Raw genomic sequence first — 25,637 nt, 5'->3', positions numbered from 1 at the left:
AGGTGGCTCCAGTTCTGGGGAGGGAGGCTGTGATGAGACCCCAGCCCCTCTCCCACATTCCCAGAGGGATCTCTAGGCACCCTCACACCCACATCCCTCATCCAACTGAAGAGGTTGGTTTCCAGGCATGACTGGGGAGACCAGAGGGCAGTCACTGGGATTCCCAGCAGAAGCTGGAGGTGACACAGTGAGACCCCAGTACCACTGGCTCCCTGTCACACTACACCACCCGCCCCATTAGAAACGGCCACCTTTGCATGTTTATCCAGCCCTCCTGTCAGTGAGTGGTATTGACTTCTGTTACATTTAGGATTGGCCCAGGCCTATGAGACAATGACCCACCCCCCGTAGTGGCTCCCAAGGCTCTGACTCTGGTGAGGGGGACAGACCCAGGAAGTGTCCCACTGACCCAGACAACCTGATCTTGGCCGATAAAGAGTGTCTTTGGGGCCTAGAATAGGAAACCATGAGGGAGGGTGGCCTCGGAAGGAGCTCAGAGGAGGGGTGGGATGGAGGCAAGGAGGGTTTTCCAAGCAGAGGGCAGGGGCATGGGCCATGTGGGGTCAGGTCCTCTGCCGCAGGATCGCCAGTGCGGGAAGTACACAGGGGGCCTGGAGGCTGGAAGGGGGCTGGTCCTGCCGGACCCCATCACTGGACGCAGTGCACCTGGGACACGGGGCACACGCCTGGACGTGGGCGTGGGGCTGGGAGGTTGCCTGCCGACAGAGCATCTCCCTGGGTGAGCAGAGCTGGTGAGGCACATTCCCGGAGCAGATGGCAGCTGAGAGGCAGCCCCCTGGCCCCCAGCCCCCAGCAGGCCTGCCCTCTCTCCACAGGGGGAAGGGCGAGACCCGGGCAAAGCTGAAGCGCTCACAGAGCTTCGGAGTGGCCAGCGCCAGCAGCATCAAGCAGATTCTGCTCGAGTGGTGTCGCAGCAAGACCATCGGCTACCAGGTGAGGCAGGCTGGCCCGGCTGTTGGGCCCCTCCAGAGGCCGCAGTGGACATCACCCACCTACCCTGCTCTTGTTCCCTGAGCCAGTATGGATGCTAAAATTTTCAGAAAGCTGATTATAACAACAGAGCCATTCCTCTTTGGCCAATCTTGGAATCAATTCCATTTAAAAACCATTATGTGCTTAACGCTGGGAGTAAGATGAAGTGCCTTCTCCATGGAGTTTAGTGGCCAGAGGGTGTGCCAGACAATTAAAAATGACTAAAATCAGAGAGATGATTATAAGGGCTGTGAAGGAAGTAAAGTGGGTGCTATCTGCAGTATTTCAAGAAAATTATTTAACATGCTGACTTTATTTTTTGAGAGGGAAGAGGTAATCACATTTTTTTTTATTTATTTACATATATACTATATCTTAAAAATATATTTTTATTGAAGTATAGTCAGTTTACACTGTTGTGTCAATTTCTGGTGTACAGCACAATACACAGTCATATAGGAACATACATAGATTTGTTTTCTTATTTTTTAACCATAAGTTACTAGAAGATACTGAATATCGTTCCCTGTGCTATACAGTATAAACTTGTTTGTCTATTTTATTTATAGTGTTAGTATCTGCAAGTCTCCAATGCCCAGTTTATCCCTTCCCACCCCTTTCCCCACTATTTTTAATGGAGGTACTGGGATTGAATCCAGGACCTTCTGCGTGCTAGGTACACACTAACCACAGAGCTATACCTCCCCCCAACATGCTGACTTTAACATTCTAGGTGTCTTCTCTGTGTGTGCACACAGGGTAGACCTCTGAAAAGGGGCATTGTAATTGCTTCTAGACTAATGGCTGTGCTGAGACAAGGTGAGATGGGCAAATTTTCCCATGCTGAGGTAAAGAGCTGTTCACTTGGTTTCCAACAGTTTTTCTCAGAGTGAATTGCTCACCTACTCCAAAACCCTTCCTACAGAAATTTTAGAGTCATCACTGATTCAGTGGTAACCCCTAATAATAGAGTGGTGAATTTTATAATCAGACATGGATGCTGAGAGTTCAGAGGACATGGCAACATTTTAAAATATCTAACTGTAAGGTGTATTCCCCTCCCGCCGCCCTGACTGGTGCTCATTTTGTAGGTCAGCTACTTTTCTTGGAAGCAGTGTGGCCAAGGGGAGGAAGAATGTCTCTCAGATGTCAGCTTTGAGGAGGAGGAGTTCAGATGCCCAGAACTGGGCTAGCACTTCTGAATCTTCCTGAAGGCCGGGCCCTGTGACTTCCTTGGGAAGCTCTGCACCACCTCACCCCCACCCCTGCGCTGCTGGAGCCTGGGGCCACTCTGGTCTGCAGCCCAAATCCTGCCTCGTTGTGCTGGGGGGCCAGGCTGGGGTTGGAGAGAGGGCCTGGCAGGACGTAAGTGTCACCTTTGCTGGGAGAAGAATGGCTTGGACCCTGGGAAAAAGCCTGACTGTGGTTGCATCTTCACTCTGACCTAATAAATGAGGTGTCACTACAGGGTGGGACATGAGGTAGGGGAGGGGCGCACGTGTAGCCAAGCTGCCATTTCGCTTCGGTGTCTGTTCAGTGTGCCTGGCCAGTTTCCTACTAGCCTGTGTCACTGTGCCCGAATCGTCTTTGTGTTATGTTTCCCCAGTATTTTTGGCTGCTGCAGCTCTTTGCTTGGCAACCACTCTGGCTGCTGGTCCAGGGATGGCCCCTGAGGTGGTCCCTGGGCTCTGTCCAGCAGACCCCCAACTCACAATCAGGGGAGTTTAATTCTTTCACACAGGAGTCAGCTGAGACTACTTCTGTACACGGATGTGGAGTCAAATGGAGAGCTGCCTGCAGGGCCATACGAAGATGTTGCTGTTCCACGTCAAGGTGAGAATGACAGGATAACCCAGCATCAAAAGCTCCCAGAGGAGGTTCCAGTGCTAGGCTGGGATCAGAATCAGGCCCCAGCTCTGTCTCGACCTAAAGGTAATAAGATCAAAGCTGTAGATATAGATCTACCTTTGGATCTTCTGGGAAGCCCAGATCAGCCTCCAGAGCCCCCTGAGGAGGCTGAAATGTCCTCATCCCTGCAGGAGGCCCAGGCTCAGCGTCCAGAGCCCACTCAGGAGGTTGAGTCTCCACCCCAGCAAGAGGGTCCTGCTCAAAATCCACAGACCCCTGGGAAGGTTGAATCTTTTCCGCCCCAGGCAGAGGCCCAGGCTCAGCATCCAGAGGCCACTGAAGAGACAGAACCAGCTCCACTTCAGCAGGGGGCTCTGTCTCAGCCTTCAGAGGGCCCTGAGGAAGTAGGCGCTGCAGTCCCTTGGGGGGAGGGAGGGCTTCAGGAGCTTTTAGCTGAACAATTAAGGCCTCATGGTCCCAAGGAGAATGAAGCTCAGCAGTCAGACCTGCACAGTGTCAGTGTTAACCCTGTGGATCTGGCACTTACTATAAATCCAGAGGTCACTAATGTGGTTGAAACTTCTCCAGTTCTGCAGGAGGCCCCCTATCAGCCTCCAGAGAGCCCTGAGGAGGTGGAACCTTCTCCAGTCCAGGAGGAAGCTGCGTCTCAGCCTCCAGAGAGCCCCGAGGAGGTGCAACCTTCACTTGAGCAGGAGGCCCAGGCTCAGCCTGCAGAGCATCCTGAGGAGGCGGAACCTCCTCCATTCCCTCAGGAGGCCCAGGCTCAGCCTGCAGAGCGCCCTGAGTATGACTCTGCCCCACTCCAGCAAGAGGCCCCAGCGCAAGTTCCGGGGTCCCCTGGTGAGAATGTACCTCAGTTTCCAGTGAGTGAAGAGGCAGCAGCTCGACCTGGAAGTAACTATCCAGCTCACTCCAAGCTGTCCAGTGTTACACTTAAACCTGTGGATTTGGAACTTATGGTCACTCCAGAGCCTGCTAAGGAAGGCGAGTTTACCGCAGCCCAGCAGGAGCCCCGGCCTCAGCCTCCTGAATATTCTGTGGAGGCAGAACCTTCTCCAACCCCGCAGGATGCCACAGGTCAGCCTCCAGAGCCTCCTGAGGAAGCTGAGCCTTCTCCAGGTGAACAGGGACGACCGGCTCAGCCTTATGAGCCTAATGGGGAAGTTGTACCCTTCTCAACCCAGCAGGAGAGCCCAGCTCAGCCCACAGAGCATCCTGAGGTGGTGAACCCAGCCACCCAGCAGGAGAGCCCAGCTCAGTCTCCAGCAGAGATAGAGCCTTCCGCAACCCAGCAGGAAAGCACAGCTCAGCGTCCACAGTCTCCCGCTGAGGCCGAACCCTCTCCAGCTCATTCTCAAGATCATGTGACAACAGCTTCTCCTCCAGGCCAGGATCAAGCTCAGTCTCTGCAGTGGCCCAGTGTCACTGTTAAACCTGTGGACCTTGCACTCACCATAACTTCAGGGCCCACAAGTGAAGCTGGACCTTCTCCGCCCCAACAGGAGGCCTCATCTCAGTCTGCAGGGTCCCCTGAGCAGTTGGAACCGTTACTGGTCGAGCAGGAGGTTCCGGAACAGCCTCCAGCCCCCTCAGGAAATGGTGAACCTTCTCCAGTCCAGCTTGAGCCCCCAACTCAGCCTCCAGAGACCTCTACAGCTGCCACAGCTCAACATCCAGTACATAATGAGGTGACGTTCTCACCTGCAGGGCCAGGTGAAGCTCAGCATCCAGTGATGCCTAGTACCATAGGCAAACCCCTGGATCTCACAGTTGTCATCACTCCAGAGCCTGCTAAGGAGGCTGAAAGTTCCCCAGAGCAGCAGGAGGGCTCTGCTCATTTTCCCGTTTCCCCCGAGCAGGCTGAAATTTCTCCAGTCCAGTCTAAGCCTCTTTCTCCGTCTCCGGAGCACCCTGGGAAGGTTGAATCTCCCAGGACAACAAGAGGCCACAGCTCAGACTACAGGTCCCCCTGAGGGGGTGGGGCTTTCTTCGGTCCAGGAGGAAGCCCCGTCTCAACCTCCAGAGCCACCTAAGGAGGTTGAGATGACAGTTGGAAGACCAGGACAGAATCACGCTCAGCATTCCAGCTCGCCCAGTGTCACTCATAAAGCTTTGGACCTGGGGCTGACCGAGGCCTGGCTCAGACGCAGCAGCCTGAGGGCACCAGGGAGGCCCGGCTGCAGCAGGGGCGGTGGGGTCTGTCCTCTCCCACCCTCATCTCAGCATCAGGAAAATCTGTTCACTGTAGACTGGAGGGACTAGGGGCTGGAGACGGGGGAGAGCCATGAAAACAGCTCCTTCCTTAAAAGAAAGGGTGGACAAATCACTCCATCGTTACTCTTCGTGTCTAGGGAGACAGAGAGATGGAAAGAGAGACCAGGGTAAGGACTGAGACAAGAATGAAAAATACAGAGAAGCACAGAAGTACAGAGAGTCTAGACAGAAAGGTGCCAAGACAGAAATAGATACAGACACTGGGAGACAGAGAAACACACACCTGGAGGGTGTCTGGATGGAAGGTGCTGGGAGACGGGGTGGGGCTGAGTCAGAACTGATGTGGGGGGATGGTCGTGCAGGAAGCCGAGCCGCTGAGGCCCTGAGGGTTTGGGGTCCTTGGGGAGTCTGGGACAGAAGGGCCTAGAGCCACGGGTTCCCCACCTACCAGTATGGCCTATCCAAGGACGGGGCTGGGGCTGAAGTAGGTGTGCGGAAGTGTATCCAGTCCCCTCCCAAGGCTGCTGGCCTGGGGTCCCTGGAGCTGGGGACAGGTGCCTGCCTTTCCGCGTCCTCCTCCCGAACTGTGCCAGCTGGCCCCGTCCCCCCACCCCAGGCCAGTGTCAGGTTCCAGGCTGTTCCCCGGGGGAACTTTGATCTGGAAAGAATGAGGGTGACCGAGCTGGCGGCTGCCCAGGGCCGAGCCGTGCCACTGAGACCTGGCCTGGGCTGCCCCTGCCACCTTCCCACCTGTGGGGGCACCAGGCAGTCACTCCAGGGCTCAGGAGACACAGGTGGGGTCTCTTCTGCTTTCCTGCCCCCCTGTTCTCTCCACTTCCATTCACTGTTCAGTCACTATTTCCTGCACTGCTCCATTCGGCGCCCCTCCCTTCACTCATTCAAATGGCTGATGGAGCTGGGGGCTGGGCCAGGGGTCAGAGGGATGAGAGAGGCAGGGCCTTGCCCTCTCAGGAGCCCCAGAGATCACTACTCAAGACAGACAGCAGCTCCACACTGGAGGAGGGAGCCAGGGCAGGAGAGGAGGGATATATTTCAACGGGCATGGTGGGCGGGGAGGGGAGGGGAGGAGTGCTAACAAGCCTCATCAGGGACGGCTTCCTGGAGGAGGTGGCATTTAAACTGGGCTCTGAAGACCTAAAGAAGGGAGTCTGCCAGACAGGATGGCAAGTGGAAGGGATGCTTCAGGCAGTGGGACCAGGGCAGCCACAAAGGCAGAAGTGTGGGAGTTTGTGCATTTTGCCAGAAGGGCCTTGAAATGCACCTTAAGGCATTCAACCCACTGTTGGTGGAGGGGAGTCATGGGTCAGAGGGATAGTTTTGTTAGAGAAAGGAGACTCGGGGGGCTTGCAGGGGAGGTGGCAGCCTGGTGGTGTGGGTGCTGGTCTCCTCCAGGCTTCCCCAAGGAGGTGCTAGCGCCCGCAGAGACCTCCCGTACCGCTCCAGCCCCAAGGGGGACTCCAGAATGATTCTGAGGAAGCCCAGCTTGTGTGTGGGCTGCAAAAGGCTTTGGAGGGCCCTGGCCCAGGCCAGAGCCCAGCCCCCTGCCTCTGCCCAGCCACCCCACCCCCACTGCTTACTTGGAGTGACACAGCCTTTTGCTGGGCTGAAAGCAGACACTGCCTGGCCTGCGGGGCCCCTGGGGAAGGCCCAGGGAGCCACAGCCCTGGAGCTCTGCCTCCCCCAGTCCCTATAAATAGCCCAGGGAGGGGGAGGGGAGGCGGGCCAGGCAGGGCTGGAGGGGGCAGGCCTCGGGTGGGAAGTTGTGGAGCAGCGGGGGCGAAGGGAGGATGAGTCCAGAATTTAGGCCCAGTTCTGCCGCTGATGATGACTGCTCGCCCCTGGGGGTCTCGGGGTCCTCTGGGCCGGGGCAGCCAGGCTGGCGGAGCGGATTGCACGAGCACGTAGACGCAGGGAGTGTCATTCTAAGAGGACAGGAGGGGCCAGTGCTCCTTCCTGTGTGGCTTTTCAGAGGCACAAGGGTCAGGATATTAGCTGTGAGGGCCCCAGGCCGGGGCTGTCCTGCCCCAGAGACCACAGTGGCCCAGGACAGGCTGTGGTGGGGTGCTGTTCCCAAGGTGGGGGCAGGGCGCTGGGGTGAGTCAGCGGAGACCTTTCCAGGCCATGGGGCCAGGGCTTAGGAGCTGGGACCTGAGTGGGGAGGGGATCCTAGAAATGGAAACTGTGAGCCCCATGGCCTTATCTGGGCTGGAAGCAGCTGTCTCCACTCCACACCCTCCGCAGCCCCTGCCTTTGCTGGGAGGAGGCAGGCCCCTCCACACGGGGATGTGTGCTGTTTGTTCTCTGGGCGGCCTGAGCCTCAGCAGAGGCCCGTGGGAAATTCCTCCTCCACTAGGACCACGAGGGCCCAACGTTGGTCGGGGGTTGAGAAGGTCTGCTCTCTCTTACCCTCTCTCCGGATCAGGGCCACCCTTAAAACCTTGTATGCAAGTCTCCGCAGAGCGCCCAGGATCCCTACCTTCTAGAGACAGACTTCTAGGTCTGGTTAAAGAGGCAGCCAGAGATGGGGCACCTGACTTGTGCAGTCAGACTCACACAGTGATACACAAACGCTTGATATATGGAAGCATATGGAGACGCTCAACATACACATACAGGCATGCGTGCGTTCTACGCTGACACATGTGCAGCAGGCATGCATTTGCGTGTGTCTAGAACACGTTCAGCACTTATGAGCAAATGCATAAAAGTCCCTCCTATAAACACAGGTGCTTGGAAATGTACCCACACCCCACACGCCACATACACGTGCAGGTCCTGTAGACTCTGCAATGCCCACATCTTCCCTCCGCACTGACACACCCACACTGGGACACGCGAGCATGATACGTGCACAGACACGTCCTCAGATACGTGGGAGAAAGATGAAAATGTGTGTCCAGCTGAGTGTCCCTGGGATGGAGTTTAAAGGAGGGTTTGGTAGAGGGGAATTGGAGTGACCCAGGGGGCAGGGGTCTCTTCCGTCCCCCCACGCAGGGGCCTCAGGGTTCCAGGATTCAGGAGAGTTCAGGCAGGCAGAGCTCTGGGGCAGAGGGCAGAGCCCCATGTGTCCCTCTCCTAGTCCCGGCCGGAGATGAGGCCTGGGGCCTCCACGACTGGCCCCCCGGGCTCCTGCGCAGCCTCCACCACACTCCCACCTCCCTGCTTAGCATTCCCCTTGGCTCCCGAACCCAGCAACCTGGCAGGAAAAGATAAACGTAAGCCTTGCATCCACACCCATATGGATCTCATAACAAGGCAACAGTTTCCAGGGCAGAGGCTGGATTTCAGATTGGAGAGGAGGGGTGGGAGATCCTTTGTTTGCCGAGGGGTCCGGCCCTGGAGTGCATTGCTCCACTGGGTCCTTGTTAGTCGACTCCCTTTGGGTGCCTGCAGCTGGGAACCCTGGGGAGTGGGGAATGACTGGCTTCACACACCTTCCCAATTATGAGAACTCCCAGGCCCATCAGCCACCCAGCAAGCTGAGGGCTGCAGGCAGGCAGGGCCCATCAGGGCCTGGCAGATAATGGGTCTGGCCTGGCCCCTGACCTTCCAACCTGAGCCCATCCTGGCAGAGGGGCTTGGAGGGGTGAAGTGACCAGTGAGGTTGGCAGCTGCCTTTGACTCAGTGCAAAGGCTGTGACCTTCAAGACAGGGTTGTGCAGTACCTGTGAGCCCCCTGTGGCTCATCGTGGCCGCTAACGCACCCTCTCCGTCACCCATCTCAGTCCATCCTGGAGGTTCGACTGGCTCCCAAGTGAGTCCCCTTTTTCGAGGTATCCCATCACCCCATGTTCACAGAGCACTTTCTAAAGCCAGTTGTCTCTCCAGGTGTGGGGGTGGATGAACAGCTGAGACAGACAGCCCCAGCTCTCTGAGGATGGGGTCCAACACATGCACGCAAGTGTGTATATGCACCTCACCCACGCCCGGGGACTCGGGTGCAGAAGGTGGAGGAGTGGGCCTGACAAGTGGGCCCAGGAATGCAGTGGCCTGCACCATCCCACTTCTTATGGCCTTTCCCCGCCCTGTAAGTCTTGTGTGCCTTCTCGGGACCTGAGGAGTCTGGGGAGGGGGTGGGACCTTCAGGCCTGAGGGCTGGAGGCTGGTGGGTATATGGAGAGGGGCTGGGCTGGCGATGGAGAAGCGGCAGTCATCGGTACGGAGGTGGGGGTGGGTGACACCACCCAGAAAGAGTCTGCGGGTGAAAGGGGTCAGGCCCAGATCAGAGCCCTGGGGACCACGGTTAAAGGGTGAGGGAAAGAACAGCCACTCAGGAAGGTCCCTGGGGAGGAGAAGCTGAGGGGGTGGGAGGGCAGTCAGGACTGGCAGGAGGAGGGATGGTCCTCAGGGGGCAGTGCCGGAGGGCCTGGAGGGGGTTCTGAAGAGTTCTGAGGAGCAGTTCCAGGGAACAGGAGCCTCCAGGCAAATGGGAGCAGGAGGAGCTTCCCAGACTTGGCTGGATTTGACTGCTGCCCCCAGAGGGGTGCTGGGACTAGAGGCAGGGCCCTGGGTTTTGCACCTGTCGTTGAGAACCTTACTTGTGGCCTCGGGCCTGTCCGTGTCCCTCCCTGGGCCTCCGTTTACCCATCTCATCTCCTGGCTTCATGGTTTGGGCTTGGCAAGGATTTGACTGCGTGAGGTGATGTCAGGGGACTCAGGAAGCCTTGTCCCAAATCCTACTTCCAGCCCAGCAGCACAGCAGATCAAGGGACCAGCGGGCGGTGGACAGGTCACAGCCAGGGGAAGGGAAGCTGGAAGGGTGGGTGTCAGAGCCCCTGGGACTCAGTGGGAGGTCGGCCTCGCTAGCCCGCTGACATCAGGGCTGGTGAATGTGGAGGGAGTTCAGCAGGGTCCATCAGCCCTCACCTCCTCCACAGTCTGGTACCCGGCAGGAGCTGGGGGAGGGTTGGAGGAGGGGCCTTGAGGGGATGGCTGAGAGGAACCCCTGGGGCCTGGGGCAAGCTGCAGCCTCCCCCCAGGTGGCGTGGAGCAGGCTCTTGGGTAGCACTGGCCGTCGATCACCCCCTCCCCACCTCAGCATCACCCCCTCCGCCCTCACTCCTGCTCTCCCTGCCCCTCTGCCCCTCTTCCTCCCACTCCTGGTTCATCTCTCCTCTCCTAGGCTCATCTCCAGCTACTGACTCAGTGGTCTGACTGTCAGCAGTCAGAGAAGCCAAGGGGGATGGTATGATTCTGGTACTGTCTGCCCAAAACCCACTGCAAGCCCCATCTCTGCCCTTGCCAGTCACAGATGGAGCCCTGCCCAGCCCCTCCCAGATGTCGTCATGGTACATCAGGAGAGACCAGATAACCTGCCTGAGGTGGGAGAATGTGGGTGGATCCTGGCCAGCTAGTCTGTAGAATCTATCAACCGTTAGGGTTCCCAGCCTAGAGACCCAGCCAGCCTTCCTTCTCCGGGAAGCTGGGAGAGAAGGCCAGACCCCTGCCTGCCCCGACTCCCCTCTATGCTGCCGGACCAGGCACAGGCCCAGGTTCACATCGGCTATGGGGACAGGGACCAGGCTGTTGAGTCGCTCCCAAACTTCCCCACCTGGTCATTCCTCAGGTCCTGCGAAGGAAGTGGCTGGGCTTTCCTGGCAGAGACCAGGGTCTCTGAACTCCAGGCTCCCATGCTCAGACCTGGAGGGGCTGAGTGCTACTTGGGGCAGAAGCTGTAGCAGAAGCCTCTCTCCTAGTCTCTATCAAAGATTCCACCCAGAGAAAGAATGCAGGGAGCAGTCTGGCTCACCCTGTGCTGAGAGCTATTTACAAAACACACACACACACACACACACACACACACACACACACACACACAAACACACACACACACACACACAAACACACACACACACACACTCTCTCTCACACACACACACACACACACACACACCCCATGCACGCCTTTTGGCATTTGACTTTCTCATAAAATAATTGCTGGAAGGCTCCTTGGATTAGGTAACCCAGTGTTCCTTAATGTCCCTCTGAAGGAGGGAGAGAGGGGGGATTGGCGTTCAGCATCTGTTACGCTGATCCAGCTCTTTGGGGCAGAGCAGGCCAGTCCAGGAGGTCTGTGGCTGCAAACATCTTTGGAAGCCCAGTGTGACAGAAACAAGTCTTTCAGGCCTCTCGTTCCCCTGCCACCTGGCTGTGCCTGCCCAGCCACTAGCCCTCTTTCAAGTGGGCCAGGCCTGGGAAGGAGAAGGCTAATCAGGAGAGGCTTTTTGCACAAAGAAGGAGGAGATGCTCCCATTTTTTATTTTAAAGCAATTTTACTATGTACATGAGATCAGACAGCACCTTTGCCCATCGTTCTGTCATTCCGAAGCAAAAGCTATTTTCATTCCTCCCTTTCTCGTGATGTTTGGAGGTTGGGGGTTATGGAAGGGAGGAATATCTGGGTTCCAGCATGAAAGGGGTGTTGAGAGGGAATCGAGGTGGGAGCCCTGGCCTGTAACCACAGGCCAGGGACTGAGACTTGATGGAGGGAGAGAGGTGATTAGTCCCATGGTCTCTGACCCAAGAATTTGGAGATTCGGTCCTAAGCACACCTTCTCTTCTCTGTTTGACCTCAGTCACTTGTGGATGCCCCAACAGGGGCCACTCAGTGAGCTCAGAGCCCCGTGACCACTGGCAGGAAGGACACAGGAATCTTGTTACACAGAGTGGGGCTGGGAGGGGAGAGTGCATAATTGCAGAGACAAGGAGGGACCTCACCACCTGTCTCCCTCTCCCTTAGGTGCAAGAAATTCCAGGCCAAGATGCCACACGTAAGTATGTGCTTGTGAGGGCCGTGTCCACGGCTTAGAGCGGGCAGTCATGTGCACAGGGTGACAGTTCTGGGGGTTACTGCTGCCGCTCTCAGGTCCCCCAGAGCAGTGGGGGATCCCTACCCCCAGTAGTACCTGGGCCCTGAGAGTGAGAGCCCCGTGGGAACGCATAACCCACGTCCGCTGTCTCCTAAATCAAGTCCACTTGGGGGTCGAGGCCTTCCTCTGATGGCCCGCAGTCCCTCCCACATGTCGCACACTGCTTCTCCAGGGTCAAGGGGGTCTCCGCCTTGGCACTCCCCCTGAGCTCCGCACCGAGGGAGACGAGAGGCTGGGCGAGCTCTTCTCCAGCGCCACTGGCGGCACTCCCCCTCGCCGCATCGCGTGGGTCACAGGGGCTGGGGTTGGGGGTGGGGGTGACCCCGAGCCGCCAGGCCCCGCCCCCAGGCCCCGCCCCCAAGCGGAGCCCATTCCCGGGGCTCGCCGGGCTCGCCCCGGCCTCTGCCCGCCCCTCCCACCGCCCCTCAGGTGAACCCAACCATGGGATGCCAGTCGCGGTTCAGAGCTGCAGAGCTCGGCTGCTCACTGGGCCAGACCCGCTCTCCTAGAGACCCGCCCGCCCGGCTCGGCCATGGAGCCGGCCCCCGACCCCGAGGAGGCGCGCACGGTGCACGAGGCGCTGGGCCGCTACGAGGCGGCGCTGGACGGCGCGGTTCGCGCGCTGCACGAGGACATGCAGGGGCTGCAGCGCGGCATGGAGCAGCGCGTGGCCGAGGCGTTGCGCCTGGCCGGGCCGCTGGCGCGCACGGTGGACGAGCTGCAGCGCGACAACCAGCGGCTGCAGACGCAACTCGAGCGCTTGACGCGCCAGGTGGAGGCGCTGGGCTTGGCGACCGGGCTGACCCCCGCGCCCGGCACGCCGAGCCCTCCGCCCGCCCCCGGCGTCCCAGACCGTGCGCCCCGCCTGGGCACCGCGCGCTTCGCCAGCCACGCCACCTTCTCGCTGTCCGGCCGCGGCCAGGTGAGCCTCGGGGAGCGCGGGCGTCTGTGCTCAGGCGCCGGGGAAGGGGGACTCCGCGACCCCCGCCGCCGCTAGGTCCGGAGTGCGTGCCGGTGCCGGGGCTGTCCCGCCACCCGCCGCTGCGACTCGGTTGTGGGGGTCCGGCCATCATTCGGAGAAACCGGCTTAGCCTGCCCTCTGCACCTGTCTCGGGCCCCTCCCTTCTTTGCAGGCGTGCCCTGTTCTGTTCCCCTCTCTCCACTGTGCCTTGGCACTAAGGGCTTGGGCGCTGAAGTGCTGCCCCTCTCTGTTCGACACTGCCCGGGCCTGTGTCTTGGAATGGTCGGCAACCCTTCACCCCCCCCCTCCATTCACGCGCTCCCCGCGTTGCCGCTTCACTGAACTCTGACGGCTTGAGTTATTGATTAACCTGGATTGAGAACTCAAGCCCTTCTGTGTGTTGAGCGGAGGAGAATGCAGTCTGTTGGGGTGCAGCCGGGCATTTGGAAACTTGCAGGGGTAAATCCTTACCGTGAAAGAAGAGACAGGGGAACCAGGGGGAAAGAGCCGTGGGCAGTCTAGATTTCTGGGGTCAGTGACCGGCCAGAGGCCCACACCGCGTGGGGGTGGGGCAGAGGCCGGTGTGGACCAGTCACTCCCCTGAGCGTGGGGCCTCCTGGAGTGGCAGGTTAGAATGTTCCCATGGTGTGTGCAGTGGCCCTTAGGTGGGATTTTCCACCCTGCCCAGGCATGTGCCCTGGGCTTGGGTTTCCAGGGTCTGGGTAGCCTGCACCTGCTGTCCCTCCTTGGTTCAATCCATCACACACGCAGAGTCCTTGTGTAGGCTGGGCTGCACCTCAAGGGACCAGGAGGAGGGGGATCAGATTAGCCCTTGCCCCTGGATGTCCCAGCCTGGGTGGGAGATGGCCCAGACCAAGCCGTAGCAGCAGTGCAGGCAGCCGGACAGCAGTCCCGTCCTAGTGGGCGTCTCAGGCCGGCTTTGTGCTGGAGGTTTAGGGTCTGCTGCTGCTAGTGCAGGGGCGGGTGTAGGGGGCTGTGCCTAGAGCCTCTAAGGGCCTGAAAGGACTCACTGACCAGAGGGACCCTGGTGGGTATGAGAGTGGAAGAGCGAGTTGTAAAGGCCCCCGGATGCTGGGCCAGGGAGTTGGGCTTTGCTTTGGGGTGGAGGTCTCATCTGCATGTGGAGGCAGCTGTCCAAGTTTTAGAAAACTACTCTTGGAGTCACACATGAATACGTATACGTACACGAATCCACGCGTTCGTGTGAGAGATGTGTCTTCAGTCGTCTAACAGTTTTTCAGTGGGAATTGGCCAATGTGGGGTAAGCTAGTTCTCTGGGTTATGGGGATAGTGGGGCACTGGGCAGGGGACAGACAGGGTCCTCCTTGTATCTGACAAGCGCCCTCAAGAATGGATGGCAGGTTGGAGGGTGGCTGGAGATAGGGGGACTTAGTTGTGATGGTCCAAGAAGAGAGGACGGCCATAGCAGGAGCAGCGCTGGGGAGCGGGAGAGCTGGGGTGCCTTGGACGGAGATCTCCAAGGGGGAATCATCAGGGTGAGATGGTCTTTGGATATGAGCAGGGGGGCAGAGAGCGAAGCCCTGCCGGGGGACTACTGGGGCACAGATGTGGTGGAGATGCCAGTTTCCGTCTGGGTTGTGCTGAGGGTGTGGGACTGTGGGACATCCAGGTGAAGCTGTCCTGGAGCAGATGGAGTCACAGATCTGGTGGGCTGAGAGTAGCCGAGGCCAGAGGTTAGGGAGATATCAGGCCAGAGCTGGTGGTTGAAGCAAGATCAGGTGAGGCCTTCCAGGCAGCTGTGCAGGAGACGGTGAGTCAGGAGCCCTGGGCAGAGGCTGAGGAGCTGCCAGGGAGCTCAGAGGCTCTGGAAAGCCCACTCTTAGACATCGAGAGAGGGGACCCCTTCAGGAAGAAGAGATTGGGGGTCAGCGGGAATGCTGCAGCCCGCTGCAGGTTGAGGAGGGAGACACGGCTGGGGAGTAGGTTCTGGATTTCAGAAGGCCTGGGAGGAGGAGGGACAGCAGGCGTAGTTGAGCTCTGCGGGTGGAGGACGCTCAAGGTGTCCAGTGGGGTCGGACGGACACTCTGCAGCCCCTGAGCACCAGCTCCCTGGGCCTGAGGCCGCTTCCCCCGCCCGACCAGAGGCACTGCTCCCCACTTCTCTTGCAGCCCACCTCTCAGGGGTGCGGGCACGGGCTCGCAGCCAGTTTCTGGCAGTGAGGGGTGCTGCACAGAGTTATCCACATGTTCTTGCTCGTGGGCTGTGCCTGGCAGCTTGTGATCGGACACTGGATTGTGAACAAGGAATCGGGGCTCCGGGGCAAGACTGGACAGTCACAGCTGGGTGCCGGGGCTGTCTGACCTCTCATACGCCTGTGTCTGTGCCCCCAGGGGGTCTGGGTGTGAGGGTCTCATCCACACACGAGAGCCAGTGCTGGCGGTGGTCAGGCATTGCGGGGGCTGGTGTTACACTGCCCCTCTGTAACCAGCAATGAGACTTAGAGACCCTTTGCTGAGACCCATTTGTTTCCTTCTGATTCAGTCGGGACTGCGGGGCTTGGAGGTGGGGCATAGTCAACCTATGTGTATGCCTTGGGGTCAATGCAGAATGAGTTGATCTAGTAATCTGCTTCTGTGTGGGCAGACCTTGAGCTTGCTAGGCAGTGAGTAGTAAGGGAGGCTCCTGGAGGAGCGAGAGGGCAAGGCAGTAGGGTGGGAGAAATCAGGGAGGACTCCCTGTAGGAGGCCTGAGACCCTGGAGCAAACAAGAACTGCTTTTGTTGCATTTTCTCTGAGGCCTTGGGGACATCTCTCAGTTGGACCTCAGTTTCCTCGTCTCTAAGGGGGATTGGCCCTGCCCTGCTTTGCCCCTTGTGCTGCGTGGGCTGGGTGGCTATAACGGTGACATCAGCCAAGTTGGCTTGTAAGCATGTCCACAGAGCCACAGCGGTGGTCTGACTAGTGGAGGGAGCTGGCTGGGGACCTTCAGTGGATGGTAGCAGCCTGAGGCCAGGCCTGGAAATGTCCCTCGGCTGAGCAGGAGCCACCAGGTCCCCATGTCAGAGGCAGTGGAGCCTCTCAGGAGTGACTGGCAGAAGCAGCGTCGAGGTCTGACCGTGAAAGAAACCAGACTTGCCTTATCTGCCTTCCTTTCCCAGACACACTGTGTGATAAGAGTGCTAAATGCTTTGGGGAGAAGTTTGAAATGAGTCCTTAAAACCATGGTGTGAGCTGGGAGGAGGCAGAGGGTGGAGGAGGCAGAGGGTGGGGCAGCCGAGGTTGGGGCTCAGGCTGGGGCTCAGGCTGGGGACTCTGGCCGCACACACATCGGGGGCTGTGCTGGGCACACAGACGCTCCCCTGTCCATGCACGAGCCCGCGTGGGGTCTGGCAGCACCAGGGATGCCCAAACTAAGATTCCTGCCCTCACAGCAGTGTATGCAAACTTCCCCAGGGAGAGGGTCGCCGAATTCGGACTTACCCATCCCCAGTCTCTCTTCCTGACATTCCCAGGCCTGGGCTCCCTCCTGGAAGCCTCCCCATTCTTAAAACAAAGCCCAGAGCTTGAAGGTGCTCAAGCCAGCTTCCCAGGACCCATCCCGTCCTCTGGGCTCTCCAGTGATTTTATCTTGGCCCCAGCACACAGAGGTCCCCTCCCCTGGTTTCCTTTCCTGTGGCTGAAGGGAAGGAAGGAGCTGGGGGCCCTGTGGGTGGGCTTGGGGACCACGGCCCAGCCCAGCTCTGTGGTTTGAGGCTCAGGTCGCGCTGGGGTGGTTACCCCACTCTCCCCACCCCACTCCCTCGGCCTCACAACTTTGTCTTGAGTTGTCCTTTCTGCTCTTGGAAGGCATGAGTGCTTTGTGGACAGAGAAACCCCAACCTGACTCTGCTGCTGCCTTTAGTCATGGCGTAAGTTTAGTGGTGACCCCCAGGCTTGTGTGGTGGGATGGAGGGTGGTCTCTGAACAGCCCTTTGGTCTGAGGCGTGGTTCGAGCCCGTTCCTTAGGTGAGCAGGAGTTCCAGTCCCGGAGTGGGGGAGGTGGGAGGAGGGGCAGGGGGAACCTGGGACTCCAGCCTCCCAGCATGACTCAGCCCCCATCCCCTTTCCCTCCTGCTTTGCTGGAGACCCCTTGGCAGGAATCCACCTGGTCCAGAACCTACTTCCTGTCTGATTGTGGCTTCTGGTCCCCTGGGGCATCCTGGGAGGTGAGGGGCCTGCAACGTGCATGGGCAGGCGTCCCCCAGAGAGACCCACATTCCTGGGAAAATGGTTTCACCATCAGCCCATCTCTCCAGGCCCCTGTGTAGACCTGTGGAACCTGTCGGACCAGAGTATGGGGGGGTGGAGGGGGACACGGCCCCCAGAGCTGAGAGCCTGGTGACAGGTGGGGTCCGGGATTCAGGATAGGCTGGCTGTTTCTCCTCCTTCTGCTGAGCTGGCTTCAGGTTAGGCTCGTTGTGGCTCTAGGGGTGCCCTCCACACTCTGAGGCACAAGGAGATGGCCGCCCTCAACTTCTCCACTGTTCCTGCCAGTGAGCCTAGCCCTTCCTGCTCCGTCCTTCTGAATTGGAAGTTGAATGGTCACCTCCTCTCCAAGCCCAGTCTCTCCCCGGGCTCAAGTCCCGTCCTCTCCTTTCTCCCCAGGGTCCCAACCTCTCCGAGTGTCCCTCCCCCTGCTGGAGCCTTTCTCTCAGCCTGTAAACGTTGTCCTACCTCTTCCATCAGGGAGAGTCCCTCAGACCTCTTCCCCGCGCCTCATGGCTGCAGTTCCCACCAACCCCACCCCCCCAGGTCACGTCAGCCAGGCCCAAAGCCCCTGCCTAGAAGAGGTGTGATGTCTCCCCCTCCTCCACATTCACTTACTCCCTGCAAACCTTGGAATCCCTTTTGCCCTCCACTCCTTCACTGCCCCATCTCTCCTCCCTGGGTCCCTACCCAGGAGTAGGGAGGTACCTGGCCATCTGGTCACCCCCTTCCATGCCACTGTCTCACTGGCTTCTGAAGGATGTTCCTAAAACCCAGAACTGATGACCTTCAGTTCCTTCTTGTCCAAGGAGTCATGTCCGAGTTCTCCCGGCTGGCACCTTGGACTGTGTACTGCTTCTCTAGCCACTGGATCTGAATGCTTTGTGCCTTGATGTCTCTGGCAGACACTAGTCTCTCTGCGGGGCATGGCTTCCACTCCTGGTCTGCCTGGCTCACTCCAGGCTGGCTCAGCCCCGCTGCTTCTGGGAGGCTCTCTCTGACCCCCTGGGCTGGGTGAAGTCTGTCTCAGGCGTGCGCCCTCATGCTAGCCTTTCGCCGCCTGCTCAAGGTGCTGGCTCCCCCGCCAGACTGATTCCCCCATGGATGGGTAGGGTGGCATGGATGAGCCGTCGGGGGCCAGGGATGGGCTTTTGTCATTTGGGAACCTAGCAGACAAGGGGACCCATCTGGAGATGTGCGGCCATCTAAGGAGAGGTATGGCCAACCTCTCAAGCCACCCGTTGTGGGCTCTTGGTAGAGCCCCTTATAGGCATCTGCCCCTGTGCCCCTCTTGTCAGGCCGACCCACCAGCCTCACAGATGCTCTGAGCCCTCCACCCTCCTTCACTGTGAGAAAGGCAGGGCCAAGGTTGAGGATAATGTCCCTCCTGGCCTCATCTCAGCTGCTGCTCACTGTGTAACCTTGGACAGCACACATCCCCTTTCTGAGCCCTCGGGTCCCATCTGTAAAATGGGTGTGGTAGCACCTACCTGGGAGGACAGAGCATGTTGGTTTAAGTGGCATGGCCAGAAAAGGGGTTGAAGTGGTAGATGCTTTTTTAGCCTACTCCCTTATCTCAAACAGGGAAACTGAGACCCAGGAGGGGCCGGCAGCACAGCCTGGATGGCGGGTTCCCCTGCTGGCCCTTGGTCTGGGCTCTCTCTCTGCATGACACTCCCCACCGCTGCAGCCCAGAGGGGATGGAGGGGCCTCAAGGAGCCAGTCAGGCCCCAGTACTCTGGACATCCAGGCAAATCTTGTGACCCTGCATCCAATGGTAAGGCTTCACCATTGGGCTCCAAGGCCCATTGTTGGCCCAGAAAGACCGTGTGTCGCTGGGTTAGGCTGCTCCCACACAGGCAGCCCCTGGCACGAGCAGGGGCCAGGCTCTCCCAGCCCCCGTCACCCGGTCCAGCCTTGGGGACGGGTAGGGCCACCTTGAACAGTCCTTTGGAACTCTGTCTTGACTTTTGTCCCTAGCATCTTGGGGGTCTGGAATGTGTCCAGTGGAGCCATTTGCCTCCAGGATCTCGGGGGCTCAACTGCTGGGGCTGAGTCCCCCTAGCCTCCTGGGTGACCCTGGCCCATCACCATACCTCCTGGGGTCTGTCTCTCTCAGAAGCATTTGCCCTGCTCGAACCAGGGGGAGCTTTGGGAAGTGATTTCGGGGTGGGCAGCTGGCCCCGGCTGACTGGGCCTCCGCGGTGTTTGTCTCCCTGTAGAGTGTGGATCACCATGACGAAGCCAGCGAGGCGGAGATGAGGAGAACCTCAAACTCGTACATCGTGGAGAACGGGCACCAGCCTGGGGCAGGTGGGGGCTGATGGCCCAGGAGGGCTGGCTGGAGGAATACCCGCAGGGACTGGGGAATTGTCCAAGCACTGAGCAGGGTAGAGAGTGGACTGACAGGCAACTATTTCTTGAACTCTCTATTAGGGAATGTTGGAGCAGGCATCACCTCTGGTTGGAGCAGTGAGACTTCCCCAGTAGGGGGAGATCAGGGAGGCAGGAGTGATCAGGGAGGCCTTCCTGGAGGAGGTGAGAGGAGAGTTCACAGAGGCTGGAGTCCTCCTGGGTGGTTCTGAGGCCCCTGTCAATGCCATGGCTGAAACCCCCCGACCCCTGCTGGTCACCTGTTTCAGGTCCGGGTGATGGGCCCCCCGAAGCCGCCCAAACCATCCCAACACCAGAGCCCCTCAAGCCTCGACCTGTGAGCCTCTCTTTGCGGCAGCCTCACCAGCCAGTCACGGCCATCACACGAGTCTCCGAGAAGTTCTCTGGGGAGACCTCAGCCACAACTCTCTCGCCCATGTCTGCTGCCATCCTGGGGGGCCTCAGCTCAAGCCTCAGCGAGGCCAGCACATCCTGGACTCCCAGTCCCAGTGGTAGGAGCAGGAGACCATGACCTCAAAATGGGAGGGAGGTCAGGGGCTGGGGGTGGTTTGCAGGAGACTCAGAAATCCTGGGGCCGGGCCCTACCCACTGTGCTTGTCACTGCCACCCCCGTCCCCAGCTCGCCTGCTCCATCAGATGGGGCCCATCTTTCCCGGCTCCTCTCCCAGAGCTGCTGTGAAGTAGCCTCATCCTGCGGGGTACGACCATGGCTTTTACTGCAGATCAAGGCTGTGGTTAGAAGGTGGCCGCCTGCCCTGCACACTTTGTGTGTAACAAACCTGGCATGGTCCCCCTGGGGCTGTCTTGGACCTGTGATCAGGCCCCAGGGTGTGTCCTGGGGTCGGGCTTTGTGGATTTCCAGAATGAGGGCTTGGTAACATGGTATCTACTGGATATGCAGCACAGGAGGCCCTGGGCTCTGTGCTCTCAAATGCAGTGAGGAGTACTGTAAAGGACCTCTTTTATGTCATTGCTCTATGTTCCAGCATCCTTTCTCCTCAACTGTTGGCCCAGGCAGGGTCAGCTTAGCCCAGAGGTCCTGCCAGTGCCCAGAGTGATGCTGGGTGACTAGCTCAGGGTGGGGTCAAAGGATGGGAGGCAGGCAGTGGTGGCCCTCCCCAAGGCCAGGGTTTGTTATTTCTCTCCCTCCCTTTGTCCCGCAGAGAAGAACTCTTCCCTCCCACGGACTTTGTCCAGCTCTGGCTATGGGGGGGTGACGGCCAGCAGGAACGATAACAGGCGAGTCAGGGCCCCTGTTCCCGGTGGCAGGGTCGTCACTCCCCAGGAAGTGTCTGGCCTTGGCCTTGGACCCAGGCTACCCAGGCCCCTGCACGGAGCTCCCAGTGCCAACCCCAGGAGGAGGCACCTTCCTTGGCTTGGTGCCTCTGGAGAACTAAGGCAGCAGTGTCGCAGGGTGGGGTTTGAGAGGAGAAATGAGGCAGCGAAGCTTGGTAGAGAGTTTTGTTTGGAGCAATACGGCGGAGGGCTGGTTTCTTTAAGGATCCTTCAAAGCAAGTCTGTCCAAAGATTGGAGAGAGTTTCTCAGTCCCCACAGGATGGATCTTCAGCCATCCTGGCTAGGCTCCCTCTGAGCTGGGGGCTTCCTGCTTGTGGACTGAGGAGTTACCTGGAGAGGCCCTTACCCTGGGGGAGGTCTGTGGGGGCTTCCCTGTGTTACAGGCTGCCTCCTGGCCTCCGGTTGTCCCCATGCGCTGCCCCCAGGCCCTGTGGACTGTGATCGGAGCTGGGTGTTGGGTGGGGGCTGGCTTGGCTTTTTTCTCCCCCTCTTAATAATAAAAGGAGAATTGTGACTTTCTGACAAACTGTTTTAGGGGGGAAACAGAGGGGATCTTATTTAGTGGTGGCGAGGAGGGGGCCTGATCCTGGTGGGGCTGGTTCTGGGTGCTTGTCCTGCCAGGAGGACGCCCCCGCCCACCCCAGGCATTGACACCTGCCGAGGGGCGATTATGTGCAGAGAGGGGGCCCACTGCTGGCTAGGCCGGCCTCAGACAGCAGCTCAGTTCCAAAAACCTGCGGAACCGGTTGGGGGCTGGAACAGGGGTGCTTCCTCTCTGCCTGTAGCCCCGCCGCTGCCTCATTTCACATTCAGTGGGGTGGAGGCCCGGGGCCTGTGCGAGCTAGTGATGGCCAGATCTGTGCTCCTGACTCGGTGGTCTCTCCTCAGCCCACCTCGGGTGACGCCACCCCAGTCGCCCCCCTCCACACAGCCGCCAGCCACGACTCAGGCCCATCGGCAGGGGGAGCGTCGCCGGGAGCTGGTGCGGTCGCAGACGCTGCCCCGCACCTCGGGGGCACAGGCCCGGAAGGCATTGTTTGAGAAATGGGAGCAGGACACAGGAGCCGGCAAGTATGGATGCTCTTAGCACCCTCCCAGACCAGTCTGGGCCCCCAAAGAAAGCCTGAGCCCACACTGGGGTCAGGCAGGCAGGCAGAGCAAAGCTGGCCCTGTCCTGTTCCCCCGAGGGCAGTTCCCCAAGATGTGACCTCTCAGGCAAGACATAGGTCAGGGCTGGCTACAGGGCCGGCTGAGGGGCAGGTGGCTCCAGTTTTGGGAAGGGAGGCTGTGATGAGACCCCAGCCCCTCTCCCACATTCCAAGAGGGAACTCCAGGCACCCTCACACCCACATCCCTCATCCAACTGGACAGGTTAGTTTCCAGGCATGACTGGGGAGACCAGAGGGCAGTCACTGGGATTCCCAGCAGAAGCTGGAGGTGACACAGTGAGACCCCAGTACCACTGGCTCCCTGTCACACTACACCGCCCGCCCCATTAGAAACAGGGCCACCTTTGCATGTTTATCCAGCCCTCCTGTCAGTGAGTGGTATTGATTCCTGTTACATTTAGGGTTGGCCCAGGCCTATGAGACAATGACCCCCCAGTCCTGGCTCCCAAGGCTCTGACTCTGGTGAGGGGGACAGACACAGGAACTGTCCCACTGACCCAGACAACCTGATCTTGGCCGATAAAGAGTGTCTTTGGGGCCTAGAATAGGAAACCATGAGGGAGGGCGGCCTCGGAAGGAGCTCAGAGGAAGGGTGGGATGGAGGAGGCGAGGAGGGTTTTCCAAGCAGAGGGCAGGGGCAGGGGCCATGTGGGCTCAGGTCCTCTGCCGCAGGATCGCCAGTGTGGGAAGTACACAGGGGGCCTGGAGGCTGGAAGGGGGCTGGTCCTGCCGGACCCCATCAGTGGACGCAGTGCAGCTGGGACACGGGGCGCACGCCTGGACGTGGGCGTGGGGCTGGGAGGTTGCCTGCCGACAGAGCATCTCCCTGGGTGAGCAGAGCTGGTGGGGCACATTCCCGGAGCAGATGGCAGCTGAGAGGCAGCCCCCTGGCCCCCAGCCCCCAGCAGGCCTGCCCTCTCTCCGCAGGGGGAAGGGCGAGACCCGGGCAAAGCTGAAGCGCTCACAGAGCTTCGGAGTGGCCAGCGCCAGCAGCATCAAGCAGATTCTGCTCGAGTGGTGTCGCAGCAAGACCATCGGCTACCAGGCGAGGCAGGCTGGCCCGGCTGCTGGGCCCCGTCCAGAGGCTGCAGTGGACATCACCCGCCTACCCTGCTCTTGTTCCCTGAGCCATCTGGGGTGATTACTCTTTTTCTCATTTGCTCTTGCTTTTTGACCCTCGCTCAGCCACGGAGCTGAAAGCCCAAAGCTGCTCGGAGCAGGGTCTTTTTAGAGGACCCTGACTCCTCCTAACCTCGCTCCTGAAAAGGAGTTAACTAACTAGCCGGGGAGCAAGCAGAGCCGCGTTTTCCACTGACTGACACTGTCAGTTCAGAAATGCTCCCTATCCTGGCTGACCTTCGTGTCAGAGCCTCGTGACACAGACCTTGGCCAGGCCTGATCTCAGATGAATGAACCTGCCAGCAAGCCCTCATGTGAAGCAGGGAAATCCTGCTCGGAGCCGGACTCCCTCCCAGGGAAGGAGATCAGCCCAGAATTCATCTGTGCTGTGGACTCAGCAATCCCGCACCTGCTTTTCTGGCGTCTCTTCTATTTATTCCCCATCCAGGCAGCGTGGTGCCCAGCCCGGGGCGAACGCCCAGTCCTCACGTGGGGCCGAACAAGTGGCCGGTGCATTCATATTCACCAAGACTTTGTAACGTCATGGGGAGATGTTCCTAATGCCATGCGAAGTGAAAAAAGCAGGACACAAAACTGTATTTAGTGTGACGTCACTCGTGTAAAACACATATAAAATGTTTTTTTTTTTTTTTTAAGCATAGAACAGATACAGCAAAAATGTTAAGTTATCTCTGAGTGGTGGGATTATGGGTGATTTTTATTTTCCTTCTTATGCTTTCTCCTATTTTTCAAATTTTCTACAATGACCATGTCATTTTGAAAGTCATGGGGAAATCTAGTGTGTTTTAAATAAGGAGTAATGGTAAGGCCCACGCCAGAGAGATGTATTGCTTCTGGTCTTTCGAGTTTTGTGCACATAGCTGTATATAGGGTTTTTTTTTTCTTCAATAGGTACGAATTAATAAAGTCTCAGAATACTTTTGACAAGCATCTCATTTCAGACTTTTGTCTCATCTTTGGTATGTGGTGTCCATATTTATGCTTAGCTTTTCAGGTCTTTGTTAAAGTTCATGTGTATCTGGTGCTTTTCCGTGTCCACAGCTTTTCCACAGTCACGGTCTCACCTGAATGTCCCTACAGTGCGTGGCTATGGTTCCTGTTTCCTGAACATTCAGAGAAGACCGACACTGGCGAGGGGAGTGGCGTCCCCATCTGAGGGGAGCTCCCAGGTCTCATGGGAGAAGACCTTGAAGAGACTTAATATGCTGAACCAGGAGGAGTTCTTGGGAACCATCCAGTGCCCGTGGGCCAGAGAGGAGGCAGCTTGCTCGAGGGGAGAGGGAAGCTTCAGCTGGAATTCAGACCACCTGGGAGACTGACTGACTGACTGACTGGTATAATACTTTGCTCATAGTGTGAACCAGTTCTGGTTAGTTTCCGCTCATCCCCAAACACAGAATCTACGTGTAGAGGACTCTTTTGTGGAAAACATGTTAACACAAGTAACATTTTTATGAGCCTGTTTTCCATAAAAGAGTGGTTTCGTTTTACAGTCTTGCCAATCCCTTGCCTGTCCGGCTTAATAGCAGACGGCTGGGTTCTCACCCCTGCTTCTGCAGCCTGTGGTAACGTCACACCTGGTGGGGCCTCCGGAAAACTCCAGAAAGAATGAGAGTCAGAAAGGCACATCCTGTCTTGCTGTTAGTGGATCCCCTGAATAAAGGTCTCAAGGACCCTTGAAGATTCCGCGGACCACGCAGAGAACTACGGCACAGACTCCCCTGCTCCCGGAGGAATCAAAACAGGATCAAGACTGCGAGCGTCCTGGGGGGAAATGCAGAACACACTAGGTTTCCGAACCCACGGATTTTTAACAGGTGTTCACTTTTTAAATTACTGCAGTCAGAGGCACAGCGGCAGGTGGAGACACAGCCCTGTGGCCTCGCTGTGTGACAGCTTGTCCACGCCCGCCCACCTCCCGCAGCCCGGGGCAAGATGCCTCCCACCCGCCTCACCCGGGGGAGGGTCCGCGAAGAGCACCCAGGTTTTTGCAGAAACACCCAGGAGAGCCTGGCATGTCCTGTCTGGTGTTTATGACCAGGAAACACATTCTGACTCCCCAGGGCCGCCTTGAGCTGTAGGCCACCAAATGACTGGGGCCAATTCCTCTGAATTTCCCAGCGCAGGAGGAAAGTAGGGCTGTGATCAAACCAAAGTGTAAACCGTTACCCCAGGCAAATTGACAATAAAAAGGCAGTTTTTTGGTTTTGAAAAGTCATTTCCAAAAGACACTTCTTTTCTATGATTCTTTAAAAAAAAAAAGCAAATGGCCATTTACACAAAGTGCAATTTTCTACCTCGACTTCATCCTACGTAGGCAGCTTCTTTACACCTAGAAGGCCTCGATGTAGCAAGTTTTCTTTTGAAAATTCGGGGGGGGGGGTGGGGAACGTCGCAAGCACCTTTTTCATTTTATGTACACAGGCCTTCTCTAAGCGGACAGTAAATCTAACCAGGGGGTGCTGGGCACTTCTCACTGGCCA

General features: G+C 58.2%; 3 protein-coding genes across 5 annotated transcripts in view; 2 read left to right on the top strand and 1 right to left on the bottom strand.

The window, feature by feature from the left end:
- LOC116157877 (uncharacterized) overlaps nt 1-25,637 on the bottom strand; it is a 696,771-nt gene that overhangs the window by 351,626 nt on the left and 319,508 nt on the right. The gene's annotated exons all lie outside the window — the stretch shown is intronic.
- LOC135323202 (leucine-rich repeat-containing protein 37A-like) lies at nt 2,222-5,919 on the top strand. Its single transcript, XM_064495060.1, has 3 exons — nt 2,222-2,358; nt 2,735-2,826; nt 3,430-5,919. The coding sequence occupies exon 3, from the start codon at nt 3,819-3,821 to the stop codon at nt 4,833-4,835; it is 1,017 nt and encodes a 338-aa protein (XP_064351130.1). The 5' UTR covers nt 2,222-2,358; nt 2,735-2,826; nt 3,430-3,818; the 3' UTR covers nt 4,836-5,919.
- Nucleotides 12,419-24,089, top strand: LOC135323201 (smoothelin-like protein 2). Of its 3 annotated transcripts, none has more exons than XM_064495059.1 (6): nt 12,419-12,888; nt 19,377-19,467; nt 19,797-20,039; nt 20,712-20,787; nt 21,734-21,916; nt 22,942-24,089. In XM_064495059.1, the coding sequence occupies exons 1-6, from the start codon at nt 12,499-12,501 to the stop codon at nt 23,153-23,155; spliced, it is 1,197 nt and encodes a 398-aa protein (XP_064351129.1). In that variant the 5' UTR covers nt 12,419-12,498; the 3' UTR covers nt 23,156-24,089. The 3 variants fall into 3 exon arrangements, 2 of the variants coding, with proteins under 2 accessions (XP_064351129.1, XP_064351128.1); XM_064495058.1 differs by lacking the exons at nt 12,419-12,888; nt 22,942-24,089 and adding exons at nt 12,911-13,386; nt 18,739-18,931; nt 19,591-19,692 and having other exon boundaries at nt 20,712-21,775; XR_010384463.1 differs by lacking the exons at nt 12,419-12,888; nt 19,377-19,467; nt 19,797-20,039; ... (1 more) ...; nt 21,734-21,916; nt 22,942-24,089 and adding exons at nt 12,911-14,209; nt 16,756-16,919.

Source organism: Camelus dromedarius, chromosome 16 (genome assembly GCF_036321535.1).
Source record: "Camelus dromedarius isolate mCamDro1 chromosome 16, mCamDro1.pat, whole genome shotgun sequence".
Taxonomy (NCBI): domain Eukaryota; kingdom Metazoa; phylum Chordata; class Mammalia; order Artiodactyla; family Camelidae; genus Camelus; species Camelus dromedarius.
The sequence above is the reverse complement of the archived record's forward strand: the minus strand, read 5'-3'. Positions and strand labels throughout refer to the sequence as shown.

What these genes read in the sequence shown, in the direction of transcription:
- LOC135323202 (XM_064495060.1), top strand. Translation starts at nt 3,819, where the DNA reads ATGGTCACTCCAGAGCCTGCTAAGGAAGGCGAGTTTACCGCAGCCCAG.
- LOC135323201 (XM_064495059.1), top strand. Translation starts at nt 12,499, where the DNA reads ATGGAGCCGGCCCCCGACCCCGAGGAGGCGCGCACGGTGCACGAGGCG. An exon ending in CGGGCACCAGCCTGGGGCAG is followed by an intron (nt 19,468 to 19,796) that starts GTGGGGGCTGAT and finishes CACCTGTTTCAG; the next exon opens with GTCCGGGTGATGGGCCCCCC. An exon ending in CAGGACACAGGAGCCGGCAA is followed by an intron (nt 21,917 to 22,941) that starts GTATGGATGCTC and finishes CTCTCTCCGCAG; the next exon opens with GGGGAAGGGCGAGACCCGGG.